Source organism: Pelodiscus sinensis, chromosome 3 (assembly GCF_049634645.1).
Source record: "Pelodiscus sinensis isolate JC-2024 chromosome 3, ASM4963464v1, whole genome shotgun sequence".
Taxonomy (NCBI): Eukaryota; Metazoa; Chordata; order Testudines; family Trionychidae; genus Pelodiscus; species Pelodiscus sinensis.
In genome coordinates, this window is record NC_134713.1 from 14,312,622 (window position 1) to 14,332,946 (window position 20,325).

The 20,325-nt window shown below is 41.7% G+C and overlaps 1 protein-coding gene across 7 annotated transcripts in view; it reads left to right on the forward strand.

Moving 5' to 3' along the window:
* ITSN2 (intersectin 2) overlaps positions 1–20,325 on the forward strand; it is a 140,348-nt gene that overhangs the window by 39,630 nt on the left and 80,393 nt on the right. For all 7 annotated transcript variants that reach the window (XM_075923397.1, XM_075923400.1, XM_075923401.1 and 4 more), the window contains 5 exons: positions 2,680–2,843; positions 4,791–4,991; positions 5,262–5,358; positions 6,978–7,120; positions 11,988–12,051. In XM_075923397.1, coding sequence (XP_075779512.1) covers positions 2,680–2,843; positions 4,791–4,991; positions 5,262–5,358; positions 6,978–7,120; positions 11,988–12,051 — 669 coding nt within the window. The remainder of the gene's footprint in view (positions 1–2,679; positions 2,844–4,790; positions 4,992–5,261; positions 5,359–6,977; positions 7,121–11,987; positions 12,052–20,325) is intronic.

A 20,325-nucleotide genomic window follows, 5' to 3' on the forward strand; every position in this document is an offset into this window, starting at 1 on the left:
CAACGACCTCAGTAACCCTGGTTTACCCATCCGTGGCAATTCAACCTCAATTCTACCCTTCACAGTGGCTTTCATTGGATGCGTAGGCTCAATGCTGCTCACCGCCACCACAGCACCACTATCAACAGGATATAGCTCCTTCCACTCCAGCTCACCTAGCAATCCACTCACCACCAACTCATCCACCACAGTCACCTTCTGCGGTGACACAGACAGACCCGATGGAGGAGAAGGATGACATACTGATATGGAGGATCAATCCCCGGAGGCCCAGTCTTCTTCATTCCCTGATTAGGTGGTCTTTTCCCTCCTCCTCTTCACTGGTGGATGACCTGAAACAATTCCACGAATTGTACAAGAAGGTTGTGAACTTGCAGGACATTGTGTTGCAGGAAGTGCAAGAAAAACAGCACAAGCTGCTACAAATATTACAACTGGCATCTTCCTCAAAAATCGCTCTGTCTATCGATGAGGCTATAATGGAGCCCTCTGAGACCATATGGCAAACACCTGCTTCCATTTCCTCCCTACTAATACCAGGGTAGATAGGACATATTTCATGCCTGCTAAAGACATGGATTTCCTTTTTTACCATCCCCAGCCCAATTCACTAGTTGTGGATGTGGTCCATCACCTGTCAAGACAGCCCTAATTCAGATCCACTCTCCAAGACAAGGAGCATAGGCGGTTCTTCTTCGAGTGGCCCCGTGGGTGCTCCACTCTAGGTGTCGGGTCCTGTCCCTACGCTGCAAATCGGAGAGCTATCAGAGCCATGGTCTGCCGGACTGCACATGCGTGGCTGCCTGATGGGTAGGAAAGATTTCAGCCCTGATGGCAGATCCACCTTACAGAGTTTTCTCCAGACCCAGAATTCCTACCAAAGGTAGTCTCCTCTTTCCCTATTAAAGGACCCATTTAATTACTCGCGTTTTATCCAAAGCCTCATAACTCCATCAGGGATGCAATCCTGCACACCCCGTATGTATGCCAAGCTGTGGCATTCTGTTTGGACAGAACAAGAGAATTCTGAACATCTACTAGATTTTTTATACCTTCCTCTGGATCCTCTAAGAGATCAGCCATGTCAGCACAACTAATATGTAAGTGAATATCGTCTTGTATCCACTCCGGTTACAAGCTTTGCACCAAGTGTCCTTGCTCCCAGAGGATCGCTGCTCATTCAGCCTGAGCAATGGTGACATCTGCTTCCATTCTTCACAGTGTGCCCCTTGTTGACATCAGCAGGGTGGCTACTTGGTCATCCCATAATACTTTTGCACAGCATTATGCATTACAGCAGGGCCAAATTCCAACTGCCTCTGTGGGCCTCGTTGTCCATGCTACCACTCAGATGTGACTCCAAAGTCCTCCACCACCTAACGCGGATACTGTTCTATATTCACCTGAGTGGAGCACCGAGAGGGACACCACTCGAAGGAGAAGAAGTTGTTACTCCCCTTGTGCAGTAACAATAGTTCTTTGAGATGTGTCTCCCGTGGGTGCTCCACAATCCTCCCTTCCCCCTTTCTACTTTGGAGTCTGTTTAGCAATTCTTTGGCAGAGAAGGAACTAGGCATTTGCACCACACACGCAGCAAATGAACACTGTCACGGGATGGCGACACTGCATGCGTGGTGCGGGAAGGCACTGCTGGGGTAAAAATCTCTGATTGCCACCATGAGGACGCACCAATGCCTGAGTGGACACCCACAGGGACTCACCTCTTGAAAAACCATCATTACTGCCCCCAACCCTATAGTTGGGTTATAGATATTTAATTGTATTTAATATTATAAGATCATTTTCCTTGCATTAATCCCTTCGGGTAGGGCCTGTTCTCCAAGTCCTCTCCCTCCAAAGTAGGGATGTAAAATCATTAAAAAATGTAGCTGTGTAACTGCTAAAAATCCTAGGAGTTGCACGTACTGTGGCCTCTTTATACTGCAGAGCCCCCAGTGAAGCCTCCTCAGGAGTGGGGTCGGTAAAGGTTGCTGGGCCTTGCTCCTGAGGAGGCTTCGCTGCCTCTGCAAATGGAGCCGTATGTAATCTGAAGTGGGGGGTGGGCGGGATCTGCCATGGACAGGGGCTGCTAGGAGCAGTCCATGTCTGCAATGGGCCTTGTGGGGCTGGAGCAGCCCCCTACTCCATCCCTACTCCAAAGTGTTTTGTTAAGTACCATGTATTATATTACATGTTAACATGTCTTTCTTTTTAACATCCACCACTTCTTGAGTTGGCATCTGTTTAATCTTGATCTGTTAGAGTCTAGACTTTCTTACCTACATAGCTGTCAGGCCAGTGATTGGCATGAAAAATAATCTGAATCTGCGCTCTGTCATTTTCATTTAAGGAGTCATAGTCTTTGTTTATGGGAAATTTTTATGATCGGCTTTGAACCTGAGACCAACACTTCTCCTTTTTTAACGAGACTTGTGATTGGCTGTGGCAGAGTACTATAATTTAAGATAGCAGCTGAAAAAAGCCATGGTGGTTTTCAAGATCTACGATTTTCTAGGGGTTTGCATATTGTGGAAGGTCATTCAGAATTTTTTGTAAAATCAATAGCAGGTCAAACTGAAAAAGATAGCAAACAAGTAGAATAATAAGGGAATAAATTAAATCATATAGACAGTTTTGAGTGAGGAGTTTTAATGTTTCATTTTCCTCTGTTTTTTAAAGGGCTCTCGCAGATCTAAACAAAGATGGGAAAATGGATCAGCAGGAATTCTCCATAGCTATGAAACTCATCAAATTAAAATTACAAGGTCTACAGTTGCCTATGGTCCTCCCACCTATCATGAAGCAACCTCCAGTGTTCTCTCCATTAATTTCTGCTCGCTTTGGTACATATGAATATTTAATACATTTTCTGATGTTGAGAGAGAGTCACCAAAAACAGAAACAAAAAATTATTGAGGTACATTCATATTTATATCTAACAGATGAGATCATTGCAGATTAGTGATTGAATTTGACTGTCCCCTCACTTGACTAAAGCAACAATGATTGCAAAAAGGATACCCTGTTCTAAGGAGCTTTGGAAAAAAAGGTTTCTCTGAACATATTGAAGAATTATCCTTTAATTTTGGATATTTAATTGCTTATTAACTGCCTGCAATGTAATTTTCACAAGAGTATTCAGTGAAGTCATTACCCTTTTGGCTTATAAGATGCATAAAATCTGTTTTTACATGTGACTTACAGGCTGTCCTCTTGACTTAGAATTATTTCCCCTTCTCCAGGATGCTAAATTCTGCTCTTCTACAATTATGCTTGAAAGCTAGAGCTAGACAAATATTTAAAATCTCTTAAGGAATAGTTTTATTTGAAACATTTTTGAAGTTAATCAGATGATTTAATTAATAGTACTCAATCTGTTTCAACATTAGCTGATGATTTACTCTCTCAGTGTATTCTGGGCTTCTGTGTGTGCATGGCACTGTATATTGTGAAGCATTTATAAACCAAGTAATGTCTGCTATACTACAAAATATATCCTATGCATCAAGGTGTGTATACATATTATAAAAGTGTATGTGTGTCTGTGTGTGTACGCGTGTGGATGTGTACATAAGTATTTTTAAATTAGCTAATTAGTCCTAAAGTATGTGGTTACATATCTTTACACAAATAATGACACTTGTAATTATGTTTCATTTACAACCATGTGATAAATTGCAGAGCCATGCAAAAATTAATTTATCACACATTGTTCACTACTTCATATAACAGCCATAGTGGATCACCCCAAAGATCCATCTAGTCCAATATCCTGTCTTCTGAAAATGGCCAATGCCAGATGCCCCAGAGGCAGTGAAAAGAACAGGCAGTTATCAAGTGATTCCTCTCCTATCGCCCATTTCCAGCCTCTGACATACAGAGGCTAGGGACACCATTCCTACCGCATCCTGGCTAATAAAGTCATTGTTGAGAGATCAACCAATACTTATCTAGTTCTTTTTTTAATCCTGTTAAAGTCCTGGTCTTCACAACATCCTCTGGCAAGAGTTCCACTGGTTGAATGTGCACTGTATGCAGCCAGCATTTTACCCATTGACCCATCTTCCTTAGTACTCAGTGCCCTGAGTAGCCAGAGTGGGTAGGATTGGTGTCCCTAGCGCCTCTTTGTCAGTGGCTAGAAATGGATGAGGGGAGAGGGATCACTAGATGATTGCCTGTTTCTGTTCACTCCCTCTGGGGCATTAGATGGACCTTTGGCTTGACTCAGTATGACCATTATTGTGCTCCAAAAGCTTCTTTTGGAGAAAGAAATCCATTAGCTAGAGACATTAATTTTTTTCACCAAATGTGATATTCTTCTCCAAGAATATTGTAGATAAAGGTTCAGGGCAAGCAGAATTCAGTCCTGCAACAGTGACAGCTTTTCTATTCATAAATTGTCACAACTTTAAAGTCCATTATTTTATTTCCCTGATGGGTTAGAAGTAAGAGGCTTATAGGGAAGTCATTATAGGGTGAATATTGGAAACATTAGCTAAGTATATTTTGAGCATATGTTGCTTTTTTCTTAATTTGTGCTTCTTTCTACATGCAGCATACTCTGTGCTTAGAAAGCTTGAATTAGAGCTGTTCAAAGTGTGGAGAAAAAAGATCTTACCATTGAATGTAAATGTACATTTTAGAGAATAGGCAAATCTGCACACAAGACTGTCTCCTACGTTTTGTTTGTATAGCATTTACCTCGCACCAGGAACCCGTTCTTAGTTGATGCCTCTGGATGATGATGCAGAATTAAATGCTTACTAATCGTTATTTAATTTTTCCTTCAGGAATGGGTAGTATGCCAAATCTGTCCATCCCACCATCTGTACCTACAATAGCACCTTTAGCTCCCATGTCATCATTGACCTCAGTGACTTCGATTCCTCCCTTGGTTATCTCTGCTCCCCTGATTCCTTCTGTCAGTACATCATCGTTGCCAAATGGAACATCCAGTCTCCTTCAGCCTTTACCTATGTCCTTCTCTTCAAGTAAGTACAGTTCAGTAATATACTCAGTTTTGGGCACAGAAATCTAATTCTGAGTTTAGATTATTTTTAGATTGGATAAACAGTTCTTATCTTTTTGTACCGAGAAAATCTACATTGTACTTAACATTCAAATTGTGTAAAGCAGATTGTAACTCATTATTAGTATAAAAATTTGACATCATTTAGTTGTGCTTCCCTCCAGCAAATCTAAGGCCTTTTCTATCAAATGATTAACAACTTCTAGCTATTTATTTTTCTTTTTTGTTTCAGCATTGCCTCATACTGGTTCTTTCAGTCCCATGGCAGGAGGGTTCGGTGGTACTAATATGCAAAAGGCACAGTCTCTGATCGATTTAGGATCTAGTAGGTATGAAACTTAAGACTTAAAATGTCATATATTAGACTTTAATAACAAATGCCTTTTTATAAAAATTACAATATAACAATTCATATTTATAAATAGAAAAATCAGGAGATATGTGAACTGCATAGATATGTATAGATATGATATTTTTGAACTGATTCAGATATAAGAGATAACTGCAGTGAGAGATTAATTTGAGTTTGGGTACAAACAGTTGAATAACATGAGCAGTAAATGTATTAAAAGTACTCAGAGTGGGATGGGATTTTTCAATTTTTTTTTTTTTTTTTAATGGAGATTGCCTATCTCCTAGAACTGGAAGGGACCTTGAAAGATCATTGAATCCAGTCCCCTGCCTACACAGCAGGACCAAGTACCACCCTGATGAATTTTTGCCCCAAATGGTCTCTACAAGGATTGAACTCACAGCACTGGGTTTAGCAGGCTAATGCTCAAACCACTGAGCTATCCCTCCTCCCCAATTTGAAGAAGCACTGTCAAAAAGAATGAAATGGAGCAGTGTTAAAAAAACAAAAGCAAAACAGACAGTCCAGGAATTAGGTGTTAAGAAAATTATGTCAATATTGCAACATGCTCTTTTATGAGGAAGTTATGTCTAGAAGATTATCTATTGCAAACATTTATCTTTTAGGACATTTTGCAAGTGATGGAGATCATAAGTCTTTGTTATTGGGTTCCTTATTTGTTTGTGTCAAAAGCTTTTAAAATAAAAGTTTGGTCTCTAGGGCTGAGTCTTTATTATCTTTACCCCCCTAGAGTTCCTCACTCTTACAGATAGCAGATAGCTCCACTGGAATACTTGTGAAGAATGGGCTCCACACATCTCATGATATGTCTAACTCTATTCAGAGGAGGTTTATGCAATATAGTGGTTGAAAGGTTGAGAGTAAATCAACACTCTCACAATTGTTCTCTTCAATGACTCGGATCCTATGGTAGCAGCACTGCAAAACTTTAGGGGGGAAAAGTGTAGTTCAGCTGAGGCCATTTGGTTTAGGGTACTGATTGCAGTAACTTTGGAAATGCAGATGTTTCCTTTTGGGGATGAGTCAGTTCATTGTTTGAATTTTATCATACATTCATGGTTTTATTTTTGGATTTAATTTATGTCCTCACTTAAATTTGCTTCTTAGTCATTGTCCTTAGTTCTCAAACTACTGCTGGGAGCTTTTACGGGACTAAGGGTATGTTCACCCTGTTTGCCATAACTATTGGATTTTATGTCCTCATATTTTTTTAAATACTGCTCCATACAGTTTCTTAATATGTTATTTGTAGATATATTACTTGAATGTAATGTTTTCAGTATGCTAAACTTTTCATTTCAAATAAACATTGCTCTAAATAAAAATTCAGAGCTGCATGTAATAAGTATGATTACTCTGTTTTCATTGCATAGTAGAAATGAAAACCAGGGTTTTTAAATTATATAATATTTCTGCTATAGAGGGCAGAGACAGGATTGGAGCTTTTCTGTGTTAAGTGCTGAACAAACTAATGGGAGACAGCCCTGTTCCAGGGAGAATACCATCTAAAGCCTGATTATTAAATAATAGAATTTAGAATTTTGTATTTTTGTCTTTTTAACATCTATATTGCAGTTCAAATTCTTCCTCCACCACTTCACTAACTGGGAGTTCACCTAAGATTGGATCCTCAGACTGGGCAGTTCCTCAGGCTTCCAGATTAAAATACAGGCAGAAATTTAACAGTCTTGATAAAGGCATGAGTGGATATCTATCAGGTTAGTATAGTATTTGGAGTTGAAAAATATACCCGTGTTTTCTAATTATTAAACCATAAAAGCTTAATGGGTAAAATCCTATGAAGTTAATCTGAATCTTACAATTGACTTCAATTGATCCTGAATTTCGTTGTAAGTAACCGTATGTTTTCCTAATGTAAACTTTTGGCCTGAATCTCACTGAAACACAAAACTTCCTTATAAAAGTGTCACTAGATGAATAACTTCCTGTTTAGCTTTTATGTGTGTGTTAAATTCTAAGAGTTCTTATAGTGTATAAGTCAAGACAGTTTCACTTTACTAATCTGTAAATGGAAGTTTGGGAATGTCTCATAGGCCTGCATTACATTTGAACTTTGCTGGTTTCAGAGTTTGTGCTTCAGGTTCTCATAACCAGTTGGCCTTATCTTTGCTCCGCTCAGTCATTTGGAGATATTTTTCAAAACTTGCCGCGTCAACTAAAACATTTTTAACAACATTTAAGATGACACCAAGACCATCAGATATAGTGTTGCAAACCTAATCTTGTTCTTGAAGGCAATTTCATACAATTACCCAAGAGCAACATCCCTTTGACCCGAAAGGCTGTGGTTTTTTGTTTTTTGTTGTTTTTGCAGTTGGTGAGTGGTTGGGTAAGTATATCTGTTGGAGAGAATGAATAAATAGTTTTCTTTTTGACTTTAGCAGTCCTCCCTAAAAGTTTGAGAACATGCTACAGATTATATACTGTGGTTTAGATAGCTTTTAAACATCTTAATGGTACAGAAAAGATGTAACCTGTCGTTTAACCAAAAGCTCTTCTATATAGCAATTTTCAGTCTGATTCAGTTTTTGCTTCACCTTGCATTTGTGCCTCTGTTAATCAAGAATGAAAGCTATGCTACAGTCTTTGTTGTAAGGAAGAATACCCCTAACAAAGAAGAAAAAAGGCTGAAACTGTTTCTAGTAATGTACTAATTATCTTGCTCAATTGCGTTTTGTAGAGAGAGCTCAGTCTGTAAACATTTAGGTGAGACACAAGTTGAGTGCGATACCTCTTCTATTCAATCAGCTTTTACTGAAAGACACAAGCTTTTGAACTCTACAGGTCATCGTCAAATACAAGAAATTATCTCATCCATCTTCTCTCTTTCATATCCTGGACCAACATATCTACAGGGCTATGTTTCACTGGTCCATTTTGGCATTTTAAAAAGAAAGGGTGTGTGGGTCAATGCTACTACAAACTTCACTTGAAGTGCTTTAATTAAACCACTATTTTACATGTGTGCTGTGCTCCTTGTGTTGGCAGAGTGTATCCACACTAACAGGTCTTGTGTGGACACAGAGAGCAGTGCACTGTGGTAGTTACCACAGTGCAACTGACTGCAGGGTTGATTGGAAAGAGTTTAATAATATATGGAGATATACCTGTCTCAGAGAACTGGAAGGGACCTTGAGAGGTCATCAAGTCCAGTCCCCTGCCCTCACAGCAGGATCAAGTACTATCGCTGATGGATTTGCCCTAGATCCCTAAATGGCCCCCTCAAGGATTGAACTCACAACCTTGGATTTAGCAGGCCAGTGCTCAAACCACTGAACAATCTCCTCCCCCTTCACCCCATGTTTTTAATGTGGCAGGTACAGTGTCACATGATGCCAGCCACTTCTCAACTGAAGTAAGGATGTTAAAAGGTAGGTAGTTGACTAACTGTGTAGTCAGTACAACTTGTATCGACTACATGATTAGTTACTGCAGTTTAAATGTAATAGGAACCGGACGCACAGGCAGCCCGGCTCCTACTACATTTAAACTGGAGAGCCACAGCGGCCCTAGACCCAGAGTGAGCCGAAACTGCTCAGTCCCAGCTTGCACTGGGACCGGGAGCTACTCCCACTGTGGTGCTGCATTTTAAATGTAATAAGAGCCACCTGACTCTTACTGCATTTAAAATGCAGAGCTACAGCAGAGGTAGCTTCTGGACCCCCTGCAGACAGAGCCTCAGCAAGGATAGATCCCGGACCCTGCGCGGGATGTGGAGCAGCCTCTTTTGCCTACGGCGAGCCTCTTTTGCCCGTGGTGAGCCTGGGCCGGTCACAGGCAGAGATTGCTTTGTGGCAGCCTTCTCCCCTCCCCAGTTGCTGCCTCTAGGCAGCAGCACGGTGAAGGGCCGGGGGGGAAGATAGCATTGTGGAGACAGTGCTGGGGGGAATCAGCTTTTAAGCTGGCTTCTCCCAGCACCAGCTCCTGTTCCCTCCCCTGCTGCCTCTCATACAGATCCAGCAAGGGGGGAGAGGAGAGGGGCGAAATGCGAGTAGTTGACTCGACTACCTGATAAGTTTAGGCTTATCAGGTAGTCAACTATTTGACTAGTAACTTACATCCCTAAACTGAAGTGTGAGAGGGGTAGGGAACAGTGTGCGACAGGGAGTGTGTGTTGGGGGGGGAGACAGAACCTGTCTTGAGTGTTAAGAAAGTGTGCGAGTGATTGTGAGGGGGTGAATATAAATGTGAAATAACATGCATTAGGTAAGTGTGTCTCTTTAAAGTCCAATAGTAGCCTGAGCAACAATCCTGGGGGATGGGAGCACTCCATCCCCCATCAGCCCCAGGCTTTGCACAGCTCAGCAGTCTTCCTGCCCACACAGCAGCACCCACAGCCTGTCCTGCCTGCTTGCTGATTACACAGTAATGTGTCTGTGGTTCCTTGGAGTTCTCCCACCGCCTCTTCAGCTATCACAAGTAGCATCTACAACAGTTGTGTGATCTGTCTGTGCTGAGGAATGTCAGTGTTTCCCAGAGCTTTGAAAGGGGAGGGTCATATGCCTACAGGGTAGCATTCAAAACAGTGAGTGAGCAGTGGTCACACTGAGCATTGTGGGATACTGGGAGAGGTCAGTTATGTCAACATAATGAATGGCAACATTTACACTGATGCTTTGTCACTTCAGCTTTGCTACAAAAAGTTTTAGCCTCTCATCAGGGTGGTTTTATTTTGTTGCCAAAAGTAGCTCTGTAGTGCATCCACTTGCACTGTTTTGTCAGCAAAAGCTGCCTTTTGCCGACAAAACTGTGTACTATAAACAAGGCCTTAGTCTTCACACTGGATTATGGAAAAACAAGCAGTTCTTATTTCCGTAACACCTTCATTACATCACATTACTGAGCAATATAGAAGAGGGAGAAGGGTCCTAAAAAAGAATCAAACAGCTCAAGAAACTTACATTGGCTTTGGCAAGACTCAGTTTGGGCGTAAGGGTCTGCCTACTTGGAACACAGGTTTATGACCTAAATTTGCAGCTGTGGGTAACATTCACTTTAGGATTTTGAAAGACCAAAAGACAGAATTAACTGAATAACAAAAATATGCTACTTATTATTAGAGCCACTCTTTTGATTACCTACAGGTCAGTCAGTGTTGTGGGATGGTTAAGGAATAATCCCAGTATTTATATTTATATATCATTTAGCATGCCATCCTTCCTGGACAAAAGCAAGGGGGCTCAGACCTTACAAAGTTTGAGGTTTTACAAATCTTTCACAGTGCTTGGGTTCTACAGACTAGCTTGTTTTCTCACTTTTCCCCCCCACTGTAATTTAAAACAGTGTGCCCGGAGAGGTAGCCCTGTTCTCCCCATTCTTTTTGCAGATACAGGATTTCTTAGAGACTAACAAAACATGTAGATGGTATCAGAGCTTTCATGGGGACAACCCACTTCTTCAGATGAATGGAGTTATTAAAGGTCCAGTTTCTAAATAAAAAGAATGAGTAGTTCTGTGGCATCTTAAAGACTAACAGATTTATTTGGCATAAGATGAATCTGACAAAGTGGTTTTTACCCACAAACACTTATGAGCAAATACATCTGTTAGTCTTTAAGGTGCCACAGGACTCCTTGTTCGTTTTGTATATGTTTATGACATAACACACTGTGGGTTTGAAAATTTGAGCTAAGTGTTACACTTATGGGAAAGGAGGACTAAAGGCAGGGAGAAAAGAGAGAGTAGTGAAAACATGCAGTGAATTATTGTATGATGCTCAATTCATTCATTCATTTCAGCTATCATGGTAATAGCAGTGGTTCTGCAGGCATCCAAATATATTTAAAATAACTTCTCACAGGGTGGGGGATTTTAAGCACCTGTGAACAACAACTTTTGTCAAGTAAATGCAAGTGTAGACACAGCCTTCCTCTCCACTCTTTGTAAGGGACTTGGATCTAAAAGTGAAAAGTTCTAAGTGTTTTTTTCCTGTAGATTGAGGGTTTCTGCTCAGCAATCTATATAGTTCATTAGTAGAGGAAGGAAAATAGCCTCCCCACATTAACAGCGGTAAATGTTTGCAATTAGCTACATTCTATATATAGCTGTGAAGTTCACCATAAAATATTACAACTTAAAAAACAACACATTGTCTTGCAGCACCTTAGAGACTAACAAAACATGTAGATGGTATCATGAGCTTTTGTGGGCACAACCCACTTCTTCAGATGAATGGAGTTATTAAAGATCCAATTTCTAAATAAATAGGGCATGGCAGGGGTAGAAGGAAAAAGAAGGAAAAAAAGAAAGAAAGAAAATGTTACATTTGTGCTAGTTCATCTGTGGTGGGATTTACTGAATGAGAAATATTGGCTCAGGACACACAATATTTCTTTACACCATTTGTAATCATTATGACTGTGGTTTGTGGGTTTAAAAGTTAACAGAAGTAATGCAGTATACAAGCTACCAGCATTAATAAATCATCAACACAAACTGATGAAGTAAAAGTAAGAATAAATGTGGGTTGTCCCAATTTACAACATGTCATATAATATCCGTCTTTTGTTCAAAATAGATTTATATATGAAGATTCTTAATAGTTTAATTTCCTATTTTATTAAGGATTTCAAGCACGGAATGCCCTTCTGCAGTCAAATCTTTCTCAGACTCAGCTGGCTACCATTTGGTAAGTTTGCTCATTTTGATTGATAAGAGGCTTACATTGTTGTGGTAGGGAGTGTTACCTGTTCTCTGCCATCAAGAAGTGTTAAAGGAACAAGGTTCATTTAAAAACCATAGACTGTAAAACTCAGTAAAATGTATTTTCCTATTTTGCTAATATTTTATTACAAATTTACTATTTTAAAAGTTCAGTTTACTTTTCATTGTATTTATTATTTACAATATTTAAATCAGCAGACAGCCATGGCAAAGAGCTCGGACCCCAGCGGCAGCCAGGGAGCTCAGGACCAGCCCTGGCCGCGGAGCTCGGGCCCTAGCCACAGAGCCAAGCAGCTGTGGAACACTGCACCAGTTGTGCAGCTGTGGCCGTGGTGCTCCAGCCTCAGCAGCATTGGGGCCAGTGGCATCAAGAGAGCACTGAGGGGCTGGGGCGGCAGCAGGGGCAGGCTGGAGCCTAGCCTGGTGGCAGCACGGGCCATGTGGGGAGGGACCTTCTCTGCTCTGGCAAATCCCCTTATCCGAGACCAGTCAGGTCCTGCATGTTCTGGACCTGCAAGGTCTAATTTAGTTCTTTTTTTGAACTCTATTGCTGTCTTGGCCTTCACAACATCCCTTGGCAAAGAGTTAGCGGACCCCCTCCCAAGGGGAGACAGGGCTCATACGCCCAGAGGGGTCCACCAGCCTTATCTGCCCCGGGATAGGAACCCCTGGGGGGAAACTTGTGGGGAAACCTGACTGTCTGCCGCCAGTGGAGTCGCGTTGTATATCAAAGATGAGGTAGATTGTAAAGAAATAAAAAGTGATGGAATGGAGAAGACAGAGTCTGTCTGGGCAAAAATCACATTGGGGAAGAAAACTATCAGATCCTCCCCTGGGATAGTGCTTGGGGTGTGTTATAGACCACCAGGATCCAATTTGGACATGGATAGAGACCTCTTTAATGTTTTTAATGAAGTAAATATTCATGGAAACTGCGTAATCATGGGAGATTTCAACTTTCCAGATATAGACTGGAGAACAAGTGCTAGTAATAATAATAGGGCTCAGATTTTCCTAGATGTGATAGCTGATGAATTCCTTCATCAAGTAGTTGCTGAACCAACAAGGGGGGATGCTATTTTAGATTTGGTTTTGGTGAGTAGCGAGGACCTAGTAGATGAAATGGTTGTAGGAGACAACCTTGGCTTGAGTGATCATGAGCTAATTCAGTTTAAATTTAAATGGAAGGATAAACAAAAATAAATCTGAGACTAGGGTTTTTGATTTCAAAAGAGCTAACTTTAGTAAATTAAGGAAATTTGTTAGGGAAGTTGATTGGACTGAAGAAATTATGGATCTTAAAGTGGAGGAGGCCTGGAATTATTTTAAGTTAAAGTTGCAGAAGCTGTCAGAAGCCTGTATCCCTAGAAAAGGGAAAAAATTTATAGGCAGGTGTGTTAGACCAAGCTGGATGAGCAAGCATCTCAGAGAGGTGATTAAGAAAAAGCAGAAAGCATATAAGGAGTGGAAAATGGGAGGGATCAGTAAAGAAAGCTACCTTATTGAGGTTAGAGCATGTAGGGATAAAGTGAGAGAGGCTAAAAGTCAGGTAGAGTTGGACCTTGCAAAGGGAATTAAAACCGATAGTAAAAGGTTTTATAGCCATATAAATAGGAAAAAAACAAAAAAAGAAGTAGGAGGACCGCTAATTACTAAGGATGGAGTGGAGGTTAAGGATAATCTAGGAATGGCCCAATATTTGAACAAATACTTTGCTTCAGTCTTTAATGAGGCTAATGAAGAGCTTAGGGATAATGGTAAGTTAACAAATGGGACTAAAGATAAGGAGGTAGGGACTAAAGATAAGGAGGTAGATATTACCATATCCGAGGTAAAAGCCAAACTTGAACAGCTTAATGGGAGTAAATCGGGGGGCCCAGATAATCTTCATCCAAGAATACTAAAGGAACTGGCACATGAACTTGCAAGTCCATTAGCAAAATTTTTTAATAAATCTCTAAACTCAGGGGTTGTACCATTTGACTGGAGAATTGCTAATATAGTTCCGATTTTTAAGAAAGGGAAAAAAGTGACCCGGGTAACTATAGGCCTGTTAGTTTGACATCTGTAGTATGTAAGATCCTGGAAAAAATTTTGAAGGAGAAAGTAGTTAGAGACATTGAGGCTAATGGCAATTGGGACAAATTACAACATCGTTTTACAAAAGGTAGATCGTGCCAAACCAACCTGATCTCCTTTTTTGAGAAAGTAACAGATTTTTTAGATAAAGGAAATGCAGTGGATCTAATCTACCTCGATTTTAGTAAGGCATTTGATACAGTACCACATGGGGAATTATTGGTTAAATTGGAAAAGATAGGGATTAATATGAAAGTTGAGAGGTGGATAAGCAACTGGTTAAAGGGGAGACTACAGCGGGTCATATTGAAATGTGAACTGTCAGGTTGGAGAAAGGTTACTAGCGGAGTTCCTCAGGGATCAGTTTTGGGGCCAATTTTATTTAATCTTTTTATTGCTGATCTTGGCACCAAAAGTGGAAGTGTTCTAATAAAATTTGTGGATGACACAAAGTTGGGAGCTATTGCCAATTCAGAAAAGGATCGGGATATCATACAGGAAGATCTGGATGATCTTGTACATTGGAGTCATAGCAATAGGATGAAATTTAATAGTGAGAAGTGTAAGGTTATGCATTTAGGGATTAATAACAAGAATTTTAGTTATAAGCTGGGGACACATCAGTTGGAAGTAATGGAGGAGGAGAAGGACCTCGGAGTCCTGGTTGATTATAGAATGACTATGAGCCGCCATTGTGACATGGCCATGAAAAAGGCTAATACGATTTTGGGATGTATTAGGCGAGGTATTTCCAGTAGGGATAAGGAGGTGTTAGTGCCATTATACAAGGTATTGGTGAGACCCCATTTGGAATATTGTGTGCAGTTCTGGTCTCCCATGTATAAGAAGGATGAATTCAAACTGGAACAGGTACAAAGAAGGGCCACTAGGATGATCCGAAGAATGGAAAACCTGTCTTATGAAAGGAGACTCAAGGAGCTTGGCTTGTTTACTTTAACCAAAAGAAGGCTGAGGGGGGACATGATTGCACTTTTAAAATATATTAGAGGGATAAATACCAGGGAGGGAGAGGAATTATTTAAGTTTAATACCAATGTGGACACAAGAACAAATGGATATAAGCTGGCTAGTAGGAAGTTTAGACTTGAGATTAGACGAAGGTTTCTAACCATTCGAGGAGTGAGGTTCTGGAACGGCCTTCCAAGGGAAGTAGTGGGGGCAAAAGATCTATCTGGTTTCAAGATTAAACTAGATGGGTTTATGAAGGGGATGGTTTGATGAGATAACATGATCTTGGTAGCTAATTGACCATTCATTATCAGTGGGAAATAGGTTAATGGAGGGATGATAGGAGTTACTATAGAGAACTTTCTGGGTGTCTGGCTGATGAGTCTTGTCCACATGCTCAGAGTTTAGCTGATCGCCATATTTGGGGTCGGGAAGGAATTTTCCTCCAGGGTAGATTGGCAGAGGCCCTGGAGGTTTTTCGCCTTCCTCTGTAGCGTGGGGTACAGATCACAGCTGGAGGATTCTCTGCATCTTGGGGTCTTCAAAGTATTTGAAGGCTTCAATATTTGAGATATAGGTGAGAGGATTATTCTAGGAGGGGTGGGTGAGATTTTGTGGCCTGCACTGTGCAGGGGGTCAGACTAGATGATCATAATGGTCCCTTCTGACCTTAAAGTCTATGAGTCTATGAGAAGCCACCTGGCTGCAGGAAGCGCTCCCAGAATCCGACCACTGGCTCGAGTTTCGGCAGGGGCAGGATGACCTTGTGCAGACTCAGCTCCTGGGCCTTGAACCAGAGGCACCACAGGGTGCATGGCTGCTGCAGTCATAGCTTCTCATCGGGTGTACAGGACACACATTTTAGTATGAGCCCTGATCTATACAGCCCCCCCGATCCTCATCTGCTCTGCATTGTAGGCCTGCGCTGAAGGTTCATGCTGTAAAAGGTCTAAAACATTTGTTGCTTAAATATTAAAAAGTTCAAAGCTGTTACAGAAAATAAGCTGCAGTTTGGTGTTACCTGTGTCAGGCCAGGCCTTGAAGATCACATGTTGTCACCTGCTCCACCAGGGGCTGGACCAGCAGTTCTTCTTCCAGTCCCTCGGCCATACTGAGAATGCAGTGCAGCGGCCATCCCACCATGTAGCCTGCCCTGCTGAGCCCCTTTCCTGGCTCTGCCCTGTTCTCTCCCCCCCTTCTCTCCCCTGAGTCTTGTGCCACTCACTGCGATCAGCAGCCACTTCAGGAAGCACAGCAGATTGAAGGTGCTGCCAGCCTTGGCTGCTCCTTAGGCACCGCTGCTCTTATGCTGCTGTCGCCCGGCCTGGCTGCCCTGCTTGAACTCCTGCACCGCTCAGCCCCTGGGTCTGCCAGGCCGCTGTGGGGGAAAAGCTAGGCCTGGGTAAATGCTTCCTGGCCACACCAGGGGCTTCGGTCAGAGGCCCCCAGTCCATGGCAAAGGGCCAGTGGACTCTGCTGGGCTGGGGCACAGGCTGAAACACAGCACCCAGTGGTAGCCAGGGAGCTCTGGCCCATCCCTCTGCTCTAGCCCTGATCACGGAGCTCCATCCTGTCCCTCCGCTCCAGCTCCGGCCACAGAGCTCAGTCCCAGCCACTGAGCTCCAGTCCCAGGACTCTCTGGTGGCATCACCACCACACACACTTCCCGCTGTTCAGGAGTCATGCACAGCACCATCACCTGAAGCAGCCTCTCACTACTTCCGTTATCTTGTCAAGGAAAGGGAGGGGGGACAGCAGCACATAGGCGCTTCTGGCTGCATTTTGAGCCCCGGGGCTTTCTGGGACATTTCACAGCTTTATGGGGACATTGGGACAGGAGATTCAAATTGGGGACCGCCCAAGACTTATGGTTGGCGTAATTATGGGCTGGAGCTTGCCTTTCAGCACTGCTGTGAATAAACTTCACCTTCCCGGAGGAATCCACAGAAACGTGGTGGATTATATTAGCATTAGACAAACTGCTTAGGCACTGTTCCCTCCCTGTTTCCCCTTTGTTCAGGAGGAAGTTATTTGCATCTTGTCTGCACTAGCAGCAGATAACACAGTGTCTCACAGCTGTGTGGTGCAATATGAGGGAGCTGTGAAACCTCCTCTTCGGTGTGAAGAATTAAGAGCTATAGCCCAGGTAGCATCTAAGTAGGTCCGTTAATCCTTTTCACAGGTAAATGCTCCAAATCACAATTTGTCCCAAAGTCAATAATTATTAGGGCTGTTGATTAATCACAGTTAACTCATGCAATTAACTAAAAAAACATCATTCACAATTAATCAGTTTTAATCACACTGTTAAACAGTAGAATACCAATGGAAATTTATTTAATATTTTTGATGTTTTCTACATTTTCAAGTGTACTAATTTAAATTACAATACAGTGCAAAGGGTACAGTGCTCACTTAATATTACTTTTATTACAAATATTTGCACTGTAAAATGATGAACAGAAGAAATAATATTTTTCAGTTAATCTCATTCAAAGTGCAATCTCTTTATTATGGAAGTGTTACATAACTGCACATGAAAAACAAAATAATGTAAAACTTTAAAGCCTTCAAGTCCACTCAGTTCTTCTTGATCTGCCAGTCCCTAAGACAAGCAAGCTTGCTTATGGAAGATAATGCTGTCTGCTTCTTATTTACAATGTCACCTGAAAGTGAGAACAGGCATTCTCATGGCACTTTTGTAGCAGGTCTTGCAAGTTATTTATTTTTAGCCAGATATACTAAACCAGGACCACTTAACTTTGGAAGTCCCGGAGGCCACGATAATACTTACAGCATGTGTCGAGGACCGCAACTTAAATGCGGTTGCATATACATGCAAATATATATGCAAATAGCTTATTTCACACTGATGGGCATGAATACAAAGATTAAGCCTTAAGCCACAATGCTGGACCCAGACATGGCCAATGTAAGCCAGTCAGCACCTCTCAGGCTCTGCCCACAAGGCTAAGCAGCTAGAACTTCCCACAATGCTCTGGCACTCCCGGCACCTCCTCCCTGGTGGCTAGAAATGCTGACACCCTGTACCCATCTGTTCCAGCCAACCCATCTGGTTGTGTCATTCAGTGCTCACTCCACCTGGGAGACGCCTCACTGTTGTGGAGTGTGTTTCCCAGCGGAGACCATGTTCAAAGGATCCCACCCATGGACCATGTGTTGAGCCCCACATAAACCAAAACTGTACTGCGGGCTGCAAACAAAGAGGCTGTGGGCCGCATGCAGCCTGCAGGCCGCATGTTGAGTAGCCCTGTGCTAAACATTCGTATGCCCCTTCATGTTTTGGCCACTATTCTAGAGGAAATACTTCTAAGCCAAAGACACTCATTAAAAATAATAATGTGTTCATTCAATTTGTGGCCGAACTTCTCAGGGGAGTATTGTATGTCTTCTGCTCTGTTTTACCTGCATTCTGCCATATATTTCACATTATACTGGTCTCAGATGGTGCCCCAGCACACGTCTTTCATTTTGAGAACACTTTCACTGCAGATTTGACAAAACTCAAAGAAGGTACAAAATGTAAGATTTCTAAAGATAGCTTCGGCTCTCAACATAAGGTTTAAGAATCTGGGGTACCTTCCAAAATCTGAGAGGGACTAGCAGGTGAGCATGCTTTCAGAAGTCTCAAAAGAGCAACACTCTGATATGGAAACTACAGAACTCAAACAACCAAAAAATAAAATCCACTTTCTGCTGGTGACTTCTGACTCAGATGATGAAAATGAACATGTGTCAGTCCGCACTGCTGTGGATTCTTTTTTAGAAGAACCCGTCATCAATATGGATGCATGTCCTCTGGAATGGGGATTGAAGCGTGAAGGGACATATGAATTTTTAGCACATCTGGCACATAAATACCTTGATGCTGGCTTCAGTAGTGCCATAGGACTAGTGCCATTCTCACAGGTGACACTATAAGCAAGAAACAGGAAGCATTAACTCCTGCAAATGTAAATTTGTTTGAGAAATTGGTTGAACAAAAAGTAGGAATAATTGAACTTACAGGCTCTAAAGAAGGGGTGGCCAACCCATTACAACAGACGAAGAGCCAAAATAGTGGTGGATACAGCACAATGAGCAGAGGGAAAAGTTGAGCCCCTCCCCCCAAAAAAAAGAGGGGGAGGGAGGTCAGCTGCGGCCCTTTTAAGAACAGAGTAGCCATTTGAAGGTGGCCATTTTGAAGTCTGCACCGGCATCCCGTGCAGACAGAAATATGCTGCCTCTTGAAGAGCCGAAGAGTGTGGGTGCGGGAGCCACAATTTTTTCTTTGAAGAGCCGTGGGTTGGCCACCCCTGCTCTAAAGTTTTACATTGTTTTATTTTGAATGCATTTTTGTACATAATTCTACATTTGTAAGTTCAACTTTAATGAAAAATAGATTTTACTACAGTGCTTATATCAGGTGAACTGAAAAATTCTATTTTTCTTTACAGTGCAAATATTTGTAATCAAAATAAATATAAAGTGAGCACTGTATACTTTGTATTCTGTTATAATTGAAATCAATATTTTTGAAAATGCAGAAAACATCCAAAAATAGTACTGCATTATTATTTAACAGTGTGATGAATAACAATTTTTTAATTGTGATTAATTTTTTAATCACTTAACATCCCTGGTATTAGGGAGAGAGCCATTTGTAACATTGCTCATAGGGGGAGCTGGTTAGTAACCAGAAAAAAAATCACCTTTTTATTAACTTCGTTTCTGACTTTTTGTTGGATTTACATTCTCCATTTCCTCATTAACACTTTGTGGCCAGCTCTGCAGGACTGGTTTTGTCTGCTCCATCACACATTTCTTTAATGGGAGGTCTTGGCTTGCATCTCTGAGGGTAGCTACTTGTTCCTTTCCTTCACTCCTCAGCAGTGTTTTATTTAGGAGAATGGCAACGAGACTAGTGTATATGCTGCATATACCCTTAAAGCAGGATTTGGAGATTAGGAGTACTTGATCCTGTACCTGCCAGTTGCATGGAGTGCTGGAGCAGCTTGCTCTTGCTCCACAGCATTATCAGCTGAATTGTCTGCTCTTGAGAGAGAATCCTACACGAGGGGTCAGAAGGAAAGAAGGAGCTTGGTATGAAGTTTCCTTTTCTAGTATCAGGGCATAAATCTGGATAATGCTTTGTATTCTGAGAAAGGAACAGTTGAAATAAAATGGATGC